The sequence below is a fragment of the Notechis scutatus genome, chromosome 3 (genome assembly GCF_049901735.1).
Source record: "Notechis scutatus isolate UNSWTSFEM ecotype Mainland chromosome 3, rNotScu1.2, whole genome shotgun sequence".
In the NCBI taxonomy this organism is placed as follows: domain Eukaryota; kingdom Metazoa; phylum Chordata; class Lepidosauria; order Squamata; family Elapidae; genus Notechis; species Notechis scutatus.
This window is the reverse complement of record NC_142011.1, coordinates 68,860,339-68,877,803: the sequence shown is the minus strand read 5'-3', so window position 1 is coordinate 68,877,803 and position 17,465 is coordinate 68,860,339. Positions and strand designations below refer to the sequence as shown.

The window sequence follows — 17,465 nt, the reverse complement described above, 5'->3', positions numbered from 1 at the left end:
ATAGATTTTCTATAGAGCCCAAATGCAAATAGTTAGGGAATGTACTTTGTGTTACCAGATGTTCTGACTTGAGCAACATGTGTCATAAGCAAACTCTTCAACATGAAGAAAAGGCCTCAGTTTTCAGGAGTCCATCTCAGCTTGCCAGCAGCAATAACTGTGTGAACAATCAGTTTATGTGAGCAGTAGTGTGACAGAACCTCTTCAGATTCATTGCTGTTTGTGCCAGCGCAGTCTCTTGAAAGGGCTGTTGTACTTCCAACCAACCTAGATAGCATTAAAGAGAGAAAATTCTGAACTCATTGCTACCATCTAGTGACCATCCAGATTTTTGCAGCCCAGATTTCTTAATCTTAAATACTGGAGATAGAGCAGATAGCAGCTGTGTGAGAAGCAATGATAGAAAAAGCATTAGTCAGTGATTTTTTTTTTTTAAAAAATAACCTATCGAGAAATAACGTTGTTGGAAAAGCAGTCCTAGGGCAGGTGGTCATTGTCAGGGGCACACAAACATTGATCCTGCAATAAATAATATCCATGCACAGGTAAGCAGTGAGAGAGTACAACAGAGTTTCTCTCCAGTACTGTTTCCCAGGATCAGGTGATGTTATTTTGCTTTCATTTAATTGGTCATAATATTGAACATCCATAGCTATCCTCCAGATAAAAGTCCCCCAATAACTGATACTTTAGGATACAAATTTTGAATCAGAATGCCTAACTGCTAAAAGATGTTTCCTTGCTTTAAAAGCACTGATTTCTAAATTTAAAACAGTGCCACTTAATTTTGATATGGAATTCTGCACTGTATGGGCATTTTATGTTGACTTTTAAAATACTTCATTATAGATATAATATTTTAGTATCACATTGTGATATAATTACCACCAAACAAACCTCTGGTTATTATTGTAAACTGAAAGATGGTATAAATGAAATATAGCTCTACAGTCTTTTTATTGAACTATTAAAATGATTCAAATGGGTACAGATTTTTAATTAGATAATATACAATCTTATGTAATTGCCCAGATACAATACTAATAATTCAGTCTAAAAAAGAAAATTCACATTAAAAAGACATTTCTGTGAAGACTTGAACTGCAAGCATGAAACATATATTTTGTATGCATTGTCCATTAACATAGTTTTTCTTTTGGCAATGTGCACATTTAATCTATGTTGTTGTTGGCATGTATTAGAAAAAAATATTTAGTTGGGGTATATTGTTTACATCTATCTGAAAGCCCTCTGAAAGTCCACTGATTAAACAAAATTGCTGGTGTAAATCTAAGGATTGTTTTTCCACTTTAGCAAGTAATTTTCATGGTTTTATAAACCATCAGTTGTTTTCAGAATTGCAGTTGATTTATGAGATAATTTCTCACAGAACTATTCTAACTTAATCTGTCATAGGCCTAAATGTTTAACATTATTGTCAATATGAATTATATAGATAATGACATCAAAATACTGTAATTTAATGGCATAAGCATGATACTCTGATTCAAATTTTGTATACTTCCAGTGAAGTATATAATTGGATTTGTCCTCACATTTGGGAGGAACTTTAGAAATGTATATGTGTATGTATGTGTATATATATGATGATGGCAGATGAGATTCTGCCGAAACATTGCTACAACTTTAAAAGCACAACTACAATGACGTGGGAAAATACCCGAACAAAGCTGAATACCATATATATATATGTGTGTGTGTGTGTGTGTGTGTGTGTGTGTATGTGTGTATGTATATAAGTATATATTATTTTAACAGGAAGCCTGCTTATTTATTCCTTCATTTACTCTACTGGTATACCACCAATTCATTTACATATTTGTGGTGGTTTATCAAACAATCATCAACAACAACAAAATTCAAAAATACAAGTCAAGCATTCTATACCATAATGTAGTTATCTGTATTGTAATTGCAATAATTTATAATTTACAATTTTGAAATAACAAGGAGCTATTTGAAGTTATCTTCTTAGTCGAAGCCTATTTTAAGAAGCCATTGTGACATAAAGATATTTATATTATTAGAAAAGTGAGGAGGAATATTAGACTTACAGTGAAAGGTTTTAATGTGGCAGACAATACACATATTGGTTTTCCCTCATTAGAGATTAGTTTCTCAGAACTAGTTATGTTCACTAGGGTGATATTTAAGATATTTATATTTAGGAAGTCACATTTCTCCCAAAGGGTAAATGTCAGGGATGTCAGAGCAATACTCCAGGTTCCCAACCAGTCTGTTTATTTAATACATGAGCCCAACATATGTAGACACCACAGAGAGGGAACACAAAGCTAGGAAAGGCTGTTGTATACAGAAAAAAATGAATAAAGGGGTGCACTTTGCAGGTTGTGCAATCCCAATGGGATGCACAATGTTTATGTCCCAGCTGAACTTTTTGAACATGAGGCTCATTTGTTTTATGTAATTCATTTCAGTGGAAGATCTTGCTTGGATTTTATGAACAGAGCTGTACAGCTAGGAGCAACATAACTTGCCTGTTTCCCCCTTAAATGACTTCCAATTTTAGGCATCTCCTTTGCTTCCTGCTTTAACAAGAGATGGAAAATCCATGGTCTATATTCCATATGCAGCCAACCCCAGTCTCTCTAATCCTTGCCCAGATCATATTTGTGATAGTTTCGTTAAAAAAAAACAAGAGAAGAAAATAGATATGTTAAGCCTCTACTAAACTTCATACTCCTATTTTCTTTTGTTAAACAACTCCAAGGATACATTCCTCTGTGGCTCCCAGATGCAAAAAAGCAGCCCACATTTTGCTTTAGGGAACTGAAATAAAGCATAAAACTAAATAGAGAAAGAGAAAAAGCTCGCCCTGTGCCTAAAGCATTAAGATTGCTGTCCCCTGCCCTTCTGTTTGAAAACAAACAGTTTGATCTCCCTGCAAAGAAGTGAATAGAGACCACTACTATCCTTGGCAAAAATGAATATAGTGATTCTTTATCTGATTAGACACTTTCTACCTCATCCTGTGAGACAAAATTTCCCCCCTCCCCAATCCCACACTTCACAGAAGTGAAGTAGTGACGATTCACCTTCCCTCCCTAATGCACAGTCTTGTTCCAAGGAAGGTGTGAGAACTTTCCATTTTCCTGTCTTTCTTGAGGTAGCATTGATACTAAGAAATATTCTACTAAGGATAATTGACCTTGTCTCACAGCAAAGCTCTGCTTATTTCTTGACCATATGGAACAGGACAAAGCACACTGAAATATATAGCCAAAGGAAGATTATTATTATGATTTGATTACATCATTAATGTTATTTTCTTTGTACACCAGAAAGGGCTGTCGCTGGAATCTGACTGAAGTACTTGCAGTTTCTTAGGTAAACTTTGATAATGCTCAGTCAAATGTTTCAAAATCTGTAGGATATATCATCAGTTTGGTTGACTTGAGAAGATAAGGTTTTCCTTTCTGAGGCTTCCAATACAGTCCTCGTTTCTTCCTCTCTAGTTTTCCTTTTGAGCTTGACCTGATGTATCTTCCATTCAGGTTTGTTTCTTCGCATACATTGTACCACCAACCACCTGAAGTTCATAATAGAAACATCATTGAATTGACATACCAATATATTAACCACATGGAAAAATACATAAAACCTTTTAAGGTAACTAGATGACAACAACTGTATTTTGAAGAAAATATTTTCTAATCAGGTTATCTGGAGACAATTACATATTCAGGAGAACTTCAGGGTAATGCTTTCTGTGCTGACAGAAAGTAACATGATATATTCTTTAAATTATCTCAATCTGTGGAAAGCTATTATGTGAAATGGGCTAAAACATTGGGTTGTCTATTGTGTACTACCTTATTGCATGCAATACACTTTTTTAAAATTGAAGGGACATTTAATCCTCTTTCATATATAGTTTTTTATTTTTTCCTTCATTTCCTTCCTTCCTTCCTTCCTTCCTTCCTTCCTTCCTTCCTTCCTTCCTTCCTTCCTTCCTTCCTTCCTTCCTTCCTTCCTTCCTTCCTCTCTCCCTCCCTCTCTCACTATATTATTAGTGTTTTGTTCTTAGCATAGTACATTTATGAAAATCTTACCCCCTGCCACTTTTTTCCCAGATTATAAGAAAATTTAAAACACTGGCATATACAGAAAATATCTACCTGAGTCACTTTCTGTGCAGTTAAGCTTTCTTTCAGTGCTGTTGCTATGATCTTTAGTAGAAAATTTAATTTCTTTCTGTTCAGGTAGAGCATTTGGAATATTCCCAGTAATCCTAGAGAGAAAGAGCGCATAATCTCTGTTTGGACCTCCCATTTTGAATGTATACTCAATATAACGTTTGTTAGCTTTCCAGTCTTCAAGCTCAATACGCAGAATGTAGTCAGCTTGATCTACAATGGAATAGATCTTTTGAAGGCCCAGCCAAAATTCTCCTGAAAATACAAGTGGACAAACAGAACAATTAAGGCAGATCCGAGAGGAAGATGCAAGTTTTAGTGCTAGATTTGAGAGTTGCATGAATTACACAGTCAGCTTGAGTCTTGGAAGTCCTTGAACTTTGGATCACCTACAAAAGGCTTATCCCTTTTACAATATTCATCAATGAACAATAAAGCAGGAAACTAAAGCTAAGTATAAATAGAAAAAGACTTTGAAAAAGTCTGCAAAGGATGGTAAAGACATTCTTAAATAAAGTATATATGTAAGTGAATCTGTGTAATAAGTGAAGCAAGTGGTATATATAAATATATACTATAATTTTTGAAGGGGGGGGGGGAGAAATACCCTTAATGGATATTGAGTTCATTTGCAATATTATGACACACATAAATTTAGCATTTTAAGTGGACTGTATAGCATAAGCCTGAGAAGTAAACCTTATTGAATAAGCAGCATGTTTAAGAGAAACAGAGAAAAACATTGCTTAACAAAATAGAGGTTTGAACAGAATAGCTGTATGAATCTGCTACAGCAAGGACAGCAGTCTTGCAACTTTAAAACTGGATATATTTATTATATAAGCAAGTTTCACTGCAGCAAGCTATGCTTCATTAATTGTTATTTTACATTGCAAACTGGCCATTAAGTTTATAACTTATGGCTTTGATCTCAGTCATGTAGGCTTTGTAGACTTTTCTAATTTCAAATCTGTGTTCAATGACTCAGGTTCCAAAGATGCTGAAAATCTCATCTTTTTCCTTATTTCTGTTCTATACTATTTCCAGGGAAAAAGTGTTAAACCCTAACATTCCATTTCTTTCTCACCTGAAAATCTTAGAAAGGAACGGAACAAATTACATGCCTCTTTCAGAAATGTTTGTAGCATGTGCATTAATAGAATCTATTCAAATCTACATTTATGACTAACTAGATCTGTACTTGCTTAAATCAAATCTATTTAAATGTGCTTGTAATAATTTATATGACTGGTGTCCTGTGCATAGGAATTTAAATAGACATGGTTGAAGGGAGGGAAAAGAGTAAACAATTCTGAGACCAACCACTTAGACCAAATAAGTAATCTCATTTACCAACGTCTAGGGCAGGGGTCTTCAAACTTGATAGCTTTAAGACTTGTGGACTTCAACTCCCAGAATTCCTCCTCCAGTCATGTTAGCTCAGGAATTCTGGGAGTTGAAGTCCACAAGTCTTAAACTTGCCATGTTTGAAGACCCTTGGTCTAGGGTTTTTCTTCTCCTTTCAAAAACTATAGTCAACAAACACATAAATGTTACTTCGAGAAAACTGTAAAATATATTTACCATCAAGATTACCAAACCCATCTATATAGCTCTCCCAAGTTTGGTTGAAATCTACTGATCCATTGGATCTCTTCTGAATAATTGTCCATGGGTTTTCTGTGGATGAAGATGATAAACTATTAATACAACCATTTGATTGTTTTAAATCATTTTTAGAGCTTGCAGAGTATAATATATCTGTATGAATGCTGTACATCAGATTGTATGCAGAAGAGAGCTGGAGTACACTTTAACAAAAAAATTATTTGCACAACGTTGACTGAATTTGCATTTCTGCATGAACTTCAATCTATCCAATTTAGTCTCTATTCGGAGACAATTATAATATGCATTTGTCTAACCCAATTGGACAATGACTTAGTGATTTACATATTTTCTAAACTAAACAACAATTGACTATAGTTAAAAATCCAAATAACTTCGTGCTACTTATTATTTGATTAAAATTGCATTCTCAGCAAATAAGAATGGTGACAGCAAGTTTGTTTAATAAAGAAATATATAAGGAAGTCAGCACTTTGCAAAAGGTAAGAATTCGATTTTTAAAAAGAAGACTGCTAATGTAACAGGACATACCTCCTTCCATTTCACAATAAACATTAAATGCCTTGGATCCATTGGGCTTAATAGAATAAATGCCATTAGATCTTTCCCCTGCATTGTAAATCCAAGTACAATCAGTAGCATTACCTAAAAGAAACAGAAATTTAGGAAAATCTATGCAATATTTTCAGAATGTACATTACTTTTTTGAGCAGTAATTTAAACAAACTTTGAATCTATTTAATATTTTTTAAAATTTGGAAATAGATAAAGGCTTATGAGAATGACATTCACATGTACTTAAATATCTTGTGGAATGAAAAAAGGGACATGACAACAGGTTATCCTCACTTACTGAATGCTCATTCAGTGACCATTCAAAGTTACGACAGCTTTGAAAAATGAGATTTACAACTAGTCCTCAAACTTGCAACCATTGCATCATCCTCACAGTCATTCACATGGTCCCAATTTGGAAATTTGGCAACCAACAAGGATTCACTATAGTCACAGTGTCTCATGGTCATTATTTGTGACCTTCTCCACTGGCTTCCAACAAGTAAATGGGGAAGCCAACAGGAAGTCGCATGTCACGGCCACATAACACTACAGTTAACTACCCACAGTGTGTTGATTAATGATTGCAGCAAAAACAAATGGCTTAAGTTGGGTGCAGTCATGTGATATATAGCAGTGATTAAAAAATAATAAATTACAAGCCAGTTTGATAAAAACAGCAGCAGGAAATCGCAGGATGACTATCCTAAGGCAAAGAGAATATTTTTTTTCATAACTTCCCATAGCTTTTAGTGAGGAAATGAGACAGGTCTATCTGATAGCATGAAGCAGATCAAGGTTCTCTGGAATTGTAGGGACAAACAAGGAGTCCTCTGAAGATGATTTTTGTGGATTTGCAGTTTGATATTTCAAATGTCCTGACTTCAAGCCATTCCTATTTGTCATCAAAGCCATGGTTTTCCAGTTTTCTAAAAGCTAGACCACCAGAAAGTCTGAATTAATTAAAACTGATGCCTTTGAATTATGGTGCTGGAGAAAATGGTTGAAAATGCCTCTTTGTAAGAAGAACAAATAATTCAGTTCTAGATGAAGTGAAATCTGATTGCTTTCTGGAAGCCATAAAAGAGCTAAAATTTTGGTCACATAATATGAAGATAAAAGAGTAATTAAAGAAAATCCAGAATACTTGTAAAAATCAAAGGCATTTGAAAAGGAACCGAAGAGAAGATAATGTGCCACTAACAGAAATGTGAACTTTAAAAAAATCCTAAAAAAGCCATTACTGGCAGACAAAATAATGTTAATCAAGTCATAAATAGACAACAACAAACCATTCAGGACTTTAAAGATCTTTGCCAGAACTTTGAATTGTACCCAGAAAATAGCTAGAGGCTAGTACAGCTGTTTCAATAAGAGAATCATGGGAGATTGAATAGAATGTCTTGTTTTGGAGGAAAGGATTAACAAGAACACTTAATCTTATTTCAGGAGATAGGCAAGACACAACTTTCTATTTCAGATCTCACCTTTATTTTTAACTAAATGCTTTTTAGTGTTGTTGGGAGAATAATAAGCATAATCAATCAAATCTGTTTCTTACATGAACACTATTGGTATCAAAACATACACCAGAACAGTATTCTAAAATAGTACTGTATTCCAAACACTAGAATTACTTAAAAAAAAATCCGTAAGCACATCTACCTCTAGAATTGCTATTTTTAGCTGTTTTTTTCAATTTAGGAAGTCTGTCATCTTCCTTCGCAGAAAATAATTGTGAGTCCTCTTGAAAATTGGGGCTGTTTATCTGAAAATAGAAAGAAATTACTTCTATATCTATACTTCATTAGTAAGGCAGGTTACCTGTTCTCAGAACACTTTGGAGCTCAAATTATTGGAGCATCAGGGTTGGGCGGGGAGGGAAAGACAAGAGTCCCTTTATCTTTGTAGGCCAGGAAAAAATTTGGGGACAAAAATTCTTGCATATGTCTGTTCTGACCACCTATATTACATTCAGAGTTGTGATATGAAACTATGAAGCTGTATGCTTGAGTGAAAGCTATGTCTTCTGCCAAAGAAAAGTTATCAGAAAGAAAAAAAAACATTATGCAAAAAATTAATTTGACTAGGGACAGCAGTATCAACCATGTCATGTGATGAAGTTAAACATAGCCATTTTAGGGCTAAAATACCTGGAGAAAACTAACTCTGTTCCCATCTAGTAGTTGTTCAAATATTTGCAGCCCAAATCTGGAAGATTAAGATAGCTTCCTTTAACCAATTCAATGAGCAGTAAATTCTTTCAACTAGAAAACGCTAGACTTTTTAAAGAGCTACATGGGTGGCATTCATACACATGCTAATCCATAAACCATAATTTATCTAGACAGTGACTGAATTCACATAATTTGTTGACCAAACAAACCAAATTATAATTTGCATGATATATGAACCCAGTAATTGAATCCTCTTATGGTACACAGAAAATGAAATCTGCAATCCTAAACATATGTTCTGATGAAGCTCGTTTGAATGCAACAAGCCTTAAACGTGAATAAAAATCCTCTGCATTCTCACATTAAATATGGCAAACTCAAATATAGTTAGAGTTCTCAATCCTGGCTCTTTAAATAATTGTACCTTGGTTGTTGGTAAACTTAATCTTTCATATATAGGAATGAGATTATGAAAGCTGAAAGTTGGAGTCATTAGATAATGTAGAAATTACTGTATAAAAACTTTCTGTAAGCTGCGGTTTTCTTTCCTTCTTATAAGTCACTTGAACCCTTAGAAATTTCACCTAGATTAGAAATTGCTATTAAAATTCAGCAATTTTACCTTTTCCTCCAGGTCCTGTATTTGCTCTTGCTGTTTTGTGAGCTGAGCATGTTGTAATTGAACAATTTTGAGAAGGTGTTTGAGGTGGCCATCTTGCTGTTCAACAAAATTCTATAGAGAAAGCGAAAACAATAGCTTAGACCTAAAGGATCATAATCTGAAGCATAAAATATATCTATATTACTTTTTGCAGAAGTATAAGCAGCAGAGATTTTATACAAGAGCTTAACCAGATAAACTCATTACCTAGTGTTATTTGCCAAACCAGAAGTGCTTCTCCAAGTAGATGGGCAAATCAGTTTTCTCAAAACTATTGCCTTATGTTTTAATAAATGTTTGGCCATCGCAATCCATGTAGAAATCCTTATGCCAGCTGTCTCAAAAATCCATTAAATATATCCATCATTGGGCACATGTTTAAAAATTGAGTCTCCAGTTGAGTGTTCTGTTGCCCATCTTCCCACTCATTTCTACCAAAATCACTGTACTTTTTTTACACTATAATCTTACATGGGTGAATATTACTAAATTTGTTTATACTTATAATGAAGATTGGAACTCTCGCCATGTATGTATGTATGTATGTATGTATGTATGTATGTATGTATGTATGTATATTCTTTTTTTCTATTCTCTTTCCCTATTAATTATTACTCTTGTGACCAAAATTAATAAAGATTATATTCAATATCATATTGTTGAGTAATAAAATGTATGTTTTTTTTCCTTATTACTCTTGGCCAAAATTATTAACCAATATTCAACACGCAATTAAAATTTTTATCATTTCTTGGCCAGTGTGTCCTTAAGTCATCTCAATGTATGTTGAAAAGAACCATAGTCCAATATACATGGAAGGCATCAAGTTTAAGAAATTGACATAGGCTAGTATAGCAAGCTTTCCCTAGGGTGCAGTCTTCTGAAGTTTATGGATGAAAAATGAGGATAGCATACAGTATGTTTGATTGATAGATTATGTGTCATCAAATTGCTGATCATTTATGTAACACTCTTCAGAATAATCAGTCCCCATATGACCCTTCAAGTCTTCTAATAACACTATCCATTATCTCTGTAATCAAGTCTATCTATTTTATTGCCGTTATCTTGTCTCTTTCCTTCCCCTTTTCCTAGCATTGTTGTCTTCTCAAGAGAGCCAGAGGTGGTATTCAGAAGGTTCTGACCAGTTCTGGAGAACTGGTAGCTGAAATTTTGAGTAGTTTGGAGAACCGGCAAATACCACCTCTGACTGGAGATTTTACAGTATCCTTCCCCTGCCATGCCCACCAAGCCACGCCCACAGAACTGGTAATAAATTTTTTTGAATCCCACCACTAAAGAGAGCTAATGTTCCAAAACAATACTTTGAACCTGCTCATCTTCCATGTTGGGCTGTAATCTGCAGTGGATAATTCTAAGCATTGTGAAACACATAAAATACTGTATATTATGTGACAGTTTGCACATTCTGCTAAGGTTCCTTTTGACTGACCTCTTTCTAATCTTAGCATACTAATTTGAGACAGGAAACTCCTGAGATTAGAGATCCTTTGGAAGATTTTGGTTTTTTTGTGCCCATATTCTATATGCTTAAAGTTGTCGTCATAATACTTCTTTTAATTCATGGACAGTTTCTCCTTGAATTTTTTTCTGCTTTGACTTTTCTCTCTGTTTTGTTGCCATTTCTTCTGACATCCAGTTTGCTTTCTTCTGATTCTCAGCCTTGGCAATCTCTTCAAATTCATCCTTAAAAACTTACTTTGATTAGATTCCTTATTCTTCTGGTTCTCTCAATGAAGTTCAGGACTTCAAAGCAGTTCCTCATGTTCTCCTTGATAATGGTGAATATATGCTGAAGATTATATCATGGAAATGGATTGGCTTAGTAGTTCCACTTTAATTTGAGTTGGACATGAGCAGTTTTTGATCTATTCCACAATCAATCCTAGCCATGTCATTATAATTGAGCTGTTCCATCTTCTTGTACTAATAATGTAATCAATTTGATTTCGGTGTGCATCTTCAAGTAAAATCCATGTACAGTATATAGACATCATTTTGATTGAAGACTGCTGATAAAGAACTCATTGGATTGCCAGAAATTGTTCTCCTGCTTCATTTTTCTTTCCTAGGCGATTCAGTCCAATTATATATTTCTTCTTAGTATTTCCAACTTTGGCACTCAACTCTCCAGCCTGCTGCTTGAATATTCTATTGATTTTAGGTTGAACTTGACCACAAAATGCAGCAGCCTCCTCTCCTTCTGCATCAGTGATTGGTATATAAATTTGATAATCATATTAAAAAGTTGTCCACAAAGTGCAGTGGATATTATTCAATTGTTGACTGCATTGTCTCCAAGTGCTATCTGTGGTATATCTTTCAGGAAAGCATTGTTTTTATTTATTTATATGTTCAGTTTTGGACAGCCTTTTCACATTTCAGAGCTGTAAACAGTATGGTCTGCTAACTCAAACTGTACAGTTCTAGTCCATTTCAGCTAATGGCTAAAATATTAGTGCATGTACCATAATTACACTGTATCTCAGAAATGTATTATTGAAGCTGGCTGTAGAAGTAAGCAAATGTTGTATTCTTATTTTTAAAATGATCTTTCAAATTTTACTGGCCAACTTCAGTATATAAAATCAGATTAACAACTTTAAGATGCAATTTTTATGCCTGGGATTGAGCTGTAGGTTTTTAAAAGTGAAGGAATGTCAATTTCTTCCTTATGAACTGTACAAATGAATTATTTAAAAAGCACATACCTATTAGCATTATAGGGTGAAGGAAAAGGCAGTTTTCTAACTTTACTATCCTTTTTTTTTTTTTTGGCATAAAATTATCACTTGTTAATTACATCTTTTAGTCTAAATGTTCACAGTTATGCCAAACTCAAAATAAAAGTAGTAACTTACATTGTGTGTTAATAAGGCAAACTGCCAGAGCAAATTTTTTTCAAGAAGCAGTCATTACTTTCTTTATTTTTAAGACTTTTTACATGCTATATATTCCCTTAATGGCTATGGGTAGCATTCAAAGCATAATAAAGCAGCATTAAGAAAAAAGCTGGTTTTATTCCTTAAAAATGCAGCACATTAGTCCAGCAGCAACAGGAATGACTAAATCTTTTTGAATTACCTCATTACACAGAATACAATTTACTTTGGCAATACTCAGTATGTTTCATTTCTACTTACTTTAAGTGAGGCAATTTCTCTTGACTCATGGATATCAAGCTGGGTCTGTACAAGTTCAGTTATTTTTTCTTCAAGCTTCCCTAATTTGTTCTTCAGCTGAATCTTCTCAATGGAAAGGACGTCTATTTTGGAATTAAGCTGCAAAGATTCATTTCTCATCTCTTCCTCAGTTGCTTGCAATCTAGTTGTGGCTTTTTTTAACTGTTGTTCTTCTTCTTTCATTTCATTGGTTTGTTGCAAGATCTCAGAAAAAGATTGGTCAAAAATGTTAAGCCTTTGAAAGATGTCATCCATCTGGGTTTTGGTTTTGATCACAAAGTCTTGAAGGCCACGCCCAAGCTGGAGTAGTCCAGTGGCCAGCAAATGCACATCATCAGACATAGCAAATCTTGACTTAGGCTCAGGAGTTGCTGATTCCAAGTGATCATCTAGTCTACCTGAAATTACTAGAGAAATCATAAAAACTAATACTAGAATAATTTTCATGTTCTTTCTGCTTATTCTAGTTCGGAAAAGAAATGTCCCCCTTTGCTATTTGTCTTTCTCTGGGAGAGTTCTAGTATGCCTATAAATACATATAGCATGTTCAGTCCTAAAAAAAAAAATTCAAGTTGAGGTAGTTGATAATTAAACCTGAATGAATGTAACCTGTGTCCTGTTTAGGCTCTTTGAGCCCATCTGATGAACATTTCCTGATAGCAAATGTTATGCTAAGTGTAAATAAGGGTTACCTTTAAAGATGACTAGGAATGTTCAGTTGATATAGAACTTGGCAACGTGAATGTGGCTGTCAGTTTACATGGCACACATATTATGCCAGCTGTGCTATTTTAACTTTGAAAGCTTTGAGCAATTTGGAATAACTGATACAGACCTTGCCATGTCCATTCATTTATCGTCACGCATGCTGTTCAAGACGCACAACAGAGGTCTTTCTTTTTAGTCTACCCTAAGCATATAAGCTGGTAGTCATGAAGGACAGGAGCAGTGGTCCACATCTTTGGGATATATAATTAGCGAGGATCTTCAAATCCTATTTTTGCTTCAAATATGGATATAATTATTCCTTTATTATTTTGACTGGCAAGGTCATCTATCATTCAGCAAATGAGAGTTAATAAAACTATCTAGCATTTTTGAAAAAAATAATGAGATCTGGTTGTTGTTAATGTTATATGAAAAATGTGTACAAACAACAAAAGAATTGGCAATTTTTTTCAACAAAGATGGAAACTTCACAAGGAGGTTTTTTAAAATATAAATTTTCCCATCTGATTTGAAATTCTATGATATTTCCAATGTGCTCCATAGTGCCATTCCTTCCCAGTACAATAGTCATTGTAACATTCTATCTGTACAGATTTTTAAGCCAATGCATGAATATTGAATGTAAAGATTACTAAACTTCCAGCCTAATTTATTAAGAGCAAATTTAGTCTGTTTTGATATTGTGGATTAAACAACATGAAGTAGCCACTATGTTTGTGGTCGGTTGATTTGTATATTGCACATATTGTAGAATAAAATAATTCACAGGCATGAAAAGGCATGAATCAAAAGCTTTTATAATAATATTCTCTCTATGGAAAAAATATTATAATAAATAGATGTTTATAATAGTTTCAGGAAATAAGGAGAGGGCTATGTCATCTTCGTTGTAGATTTAAATTTGAGTGTTAATTTAAGGGAATCACTGGTTCATAACGTAAGTGTAATTCTATCACTGCCAGCTTTTATCGAGGGTGATCAATTTTTATCCTTCTCTCCCCATTCAACAGATACCTGGAAACAGAACCAAAGAATAAATCAAAGTTAGCTATGCTTAGTTCACATTGAAATCAATAAGAATTAAGTTGTCCCTAATTTACCCAATTGATTTCATGGGGTCCTAATCAACTAACTAATTACAGGCTTATGTGTCAGCTAACTTTTATTTGTCCCTGCAGCTTTTTATTATCTCTGGCTAAGTAGTTTCCATCTCCTATTATTTGATGCATGTTTTTATAATTCATCAGCCACAGATAACTCAGATAACCTAGTCACTATGTAATTTTTGTACTTTTCTCTCTCTCTCTCTTTTTTTGTAGAAATATTCTATATGTCTATCCACAAAGCCTTAACTTTGCCAATCGCCAAGGATCTGCTCGGAATATTACTGTAAAAGTGCAGTTTATGTTTGGAGAGGATCCAAGCAATGCAATGCCGGTATGTGTGTGTGTGTGTGTGTGTGTTTGTGTGTATTTGTTCCATTATGATTTTGATGCTGTAAATTATCTATTCTGTATTTTATACATTAGATGCACATCAAAATGTTGTGCTATACCAGGCTGTACTCCTGCTGAGACAGACTGGATCACTGGTTTCTCAGACTTTTTAGTTATTCAAGAATTTGTTTCTTCACACTTTATTTTGTTTTTAATCCTTCGTGTTATTTTAAATCTACTCAACGGCATTTCTGCACTTTTCCGTTTGTAACTTAATAGGGTTAACTTGCTGAAATGTTTGTGATCCAAGTTTTATCTGATTTTGGTTTTACTATTTATGGCATCTGAACCCTTGAAAGCCACCTTGAGTCACTTGGTGATTAAATGAGTAATAATTACATACTTCTGCACATAGTTCACACCACTCAATATGCAGCAGATATACAAAATTTATTTTCTTTTGAAATATTAATAACTTTCTGCAGCCAATATTCTTATTTTTAACAAGTCAGTATTGATATAAACTAGATTATATGAAATATAAACTAAATTATATTTTTCAAGGTTATAAGTATATGCCACATAAATAGATATCTTGATACACATTTTTGACTTAGTAAATTTTCCCGTTCTGAAGAATAATGAGTGTTTTTTGAAAATACATATGATCATTTATTTTTATAGGTAATCTTTGGAAAATCTAGCTGTGCTGAATTTTCAAAAGAAGCTTATACAGCTGTTGTTTACCATAACAGGTAAAAAGCAGAAACTTTCTGAAAAGCAACTTTTTTATTTTATTTGACACTGTATATCATATTGTGAGATCAGAAACAAAACATATTCTGTACTCATATGTTACAAAGGTGATCTCGGGATAACAAGAATTTCATACTTTTGATTATAATGAAGCAGAGATTCTGTAGTTGTCTAGCCATGATCATGTAAGCACAGATAGTCTTTGCATTACAATGGCAATTAGGACTGGAATTTCTGTCGCTAAGGGATGCAGCTGTAAAGCCTGATGTCATGTGACTACATCACTTAATGCTGCAATCCCAGTAATCTCGATTGCCATTGTTAACCATATCCCACTGGTTGTTAGCTAAGGACCCACCCCAAGTCAAGCCATTCCTGAATTGGTTCCACCCAGCCTTACCAAGTCTTGGTAAGGTAAGGGACTACCTCGTCTTCAATTCCGCCTACTCTCCTATTTCCCTCAGATCTCTGCCCTTTTGGCTGTCTTGCATTAGGCCATCTCTACTGGCCTTGCTGCCTTCTGCTCTCTGGCCCTGCCTCCTTCCCAATCTTGTTGCCCCTGGCTGACCTTTGCCATCTTCCTCTGGTTACTGATAAGGCACGCTCAGCCTGGTCTTTGTGAGGCAGCTGCTGGCTGCTCCAGGCCTTCTTCCAGAAGCGGTGCCCATCTCATATCCGAATTGTGTGCGGCTTTTTAGAATGCACAAAATAAGGCCTTAGATGTACAGCATGAAAGAAGGGCCCAGCTAAAAGGGACCGTCTTTTGCACTGATGCTGCTAGGGCCTTCTTCTGTGCACCTGCTTTCCAAAACCTGATGACAAGGCCACATGCGATTTGGATAAGGCCATGTTGGATTTGGACAAGGGAAGAAGGCCCAGTGTATCCAGCAGCTGCCTTGTTTGACGAGGCCAGTCCAGGCACACCTCGTCAAAAGTGACTGAAAAACATAATGAAAGTCAATTGGAGGCAGCAAGGATAACAGGGCACGGGAGGACCAGCGAGTGTAGGCTGGCAGGGTCAACAAAAGAGCCAAAAGAGCAGAGATAAGGAAGATCTAGGCAGATGGAGGGAACTGAGGTGCCCCTGCAAGCAGCACACTACCAAGCATCTGAATTTTGATCATGTGGCCATGGGGATGATGCAATGGTTGTAATTTTGAAGACCAAGCATAGCTACCCTGTAACTTTGAAGAGTTGCTGAACAAATGGTTGTAATTCTAGGACTAACTACATGTATCTGATCTCTAGCATCTTGTTCATACGCCTTTTCCTTTCATAATCCCATAATCATGATGGTCTGAATTGCTGAAATTATGGCTTATGCACACAGAGAGGTCACATCTTCTGCATATGTGATATCGTATGAAAAGGAATAGAAGCCTTTTTCTCCCTTTGCACATGATTAGGAGGCTGAAGAAAGGAGAATGTTTATTAGTAGAACAAATCAATGAAATATTTATTGTTGTGAGCAGGAGCTGGAGAATAATCGTAAGAGTGAATCTGTCATCTTGTAGTATTGGGTACATCTAAAAACCTTGTAGTATTTTCTGAAATAGTTAACTAACTAAACAAATGCAGATGAATGTAGGGAAAATACATCAGCCCATAGAAAAAAATAAAAATCTCAAAATAGGAAATTATCCCAGGAAATCTTTCTTTTGACATTTTATCTGAAAAGGTTCTCTTTAACTAATGCAATACAATAATTGAACACTGTGGGAAGAAGCCTTAAGCAATTAAAACTACAATCCGGAGCTCCTTGAAAGGTCTTCCACGGACCACAAGATTTTCTGGGTTTTCCTCCCAGGTCAGAGAGAGCACTCCAACCTCGGAGAGGGAGAACTGCCAAGATTAGCTTTGTTTCATGGGAAAGTTTTTGTTTGGAAAGAATCCCAAAGAGGCCATATGATCTACCAGGAAGAGCTTTGGCTCCGAAGCTGTTGTAAATAATCTCGAAAACTACCTTCAGTGAGAGGATATCAAGTGTAGTGTTGATTGAGGGATTGCAGAATGTCGCGTGTAACTTTATGATCTATTGCCAGAATGACTTTGGAATTGTTGACAATTTGTCTGTTGCAGTCCCAAAAGTTCTTTCTCAAAAGGCAACTGGAGTTCGTTTTTTCTTGACAGCGTTTCACTTC

At 35.0% G+C, this 17,465-nt stretch overlaps 2 protein-coding genes across 9 annotated transcripts in view; one reads left to right on the top strand and one right to left on the bottom strand.

The window, feature by feature from the left end:
* DOCK7 (dedicator of cytokinesis 7) overlaps window positions 1-17,465 on the top strand; it is a 125,364-nt gene that overhangs the window by 48,624 nt on the left and 59,275 nt on the right. For all 8 annotated transcript variants that reach the window (XM_087960386.1, XM_087960385.1, XM_087960384.1 and 5 more), the window contains exons 15-16: window positions 14,452-14,569; window positions 15,253-15,323. In XM_087960386.1, the coding sequence (XP_087816512.1) occupies window positions 14,452-14,569; window positions 15,253-15,323 (189 nt within the window). The remainder of the gene's footprint in view (window positions 1-14,451; window positions 14,570-15,252; window positions 15,324-17,465) is intronic.
* On the bottom strand, window positions 3,257-12,911 carry ANGPTL3 (angiopoietin like 3). Its single transcript, XM_026665974.2, has 7 exons — window positions 12,365-12,911; window positions 9,162-9,272; window positions 8,028-8,130; window positions 6,339-6,452; window positions 5,763-5,858; window positions 4,161-4,433; window positions 3,257-3,571 (listed from the first exon to the last, which is right to left on the bottom strand). The coding sequence occupies exons 1-7, from the start codon at window positions 12,848-12,850 to the stop codon at window positions 3,387-3,389; spliced, it is 1,368 nt and encodes a 455-aa protein (XP_026521759.1). The 5' UTR covers window positions 12,851-12,911; the 3' UTR covers window positions 3,257-3,386.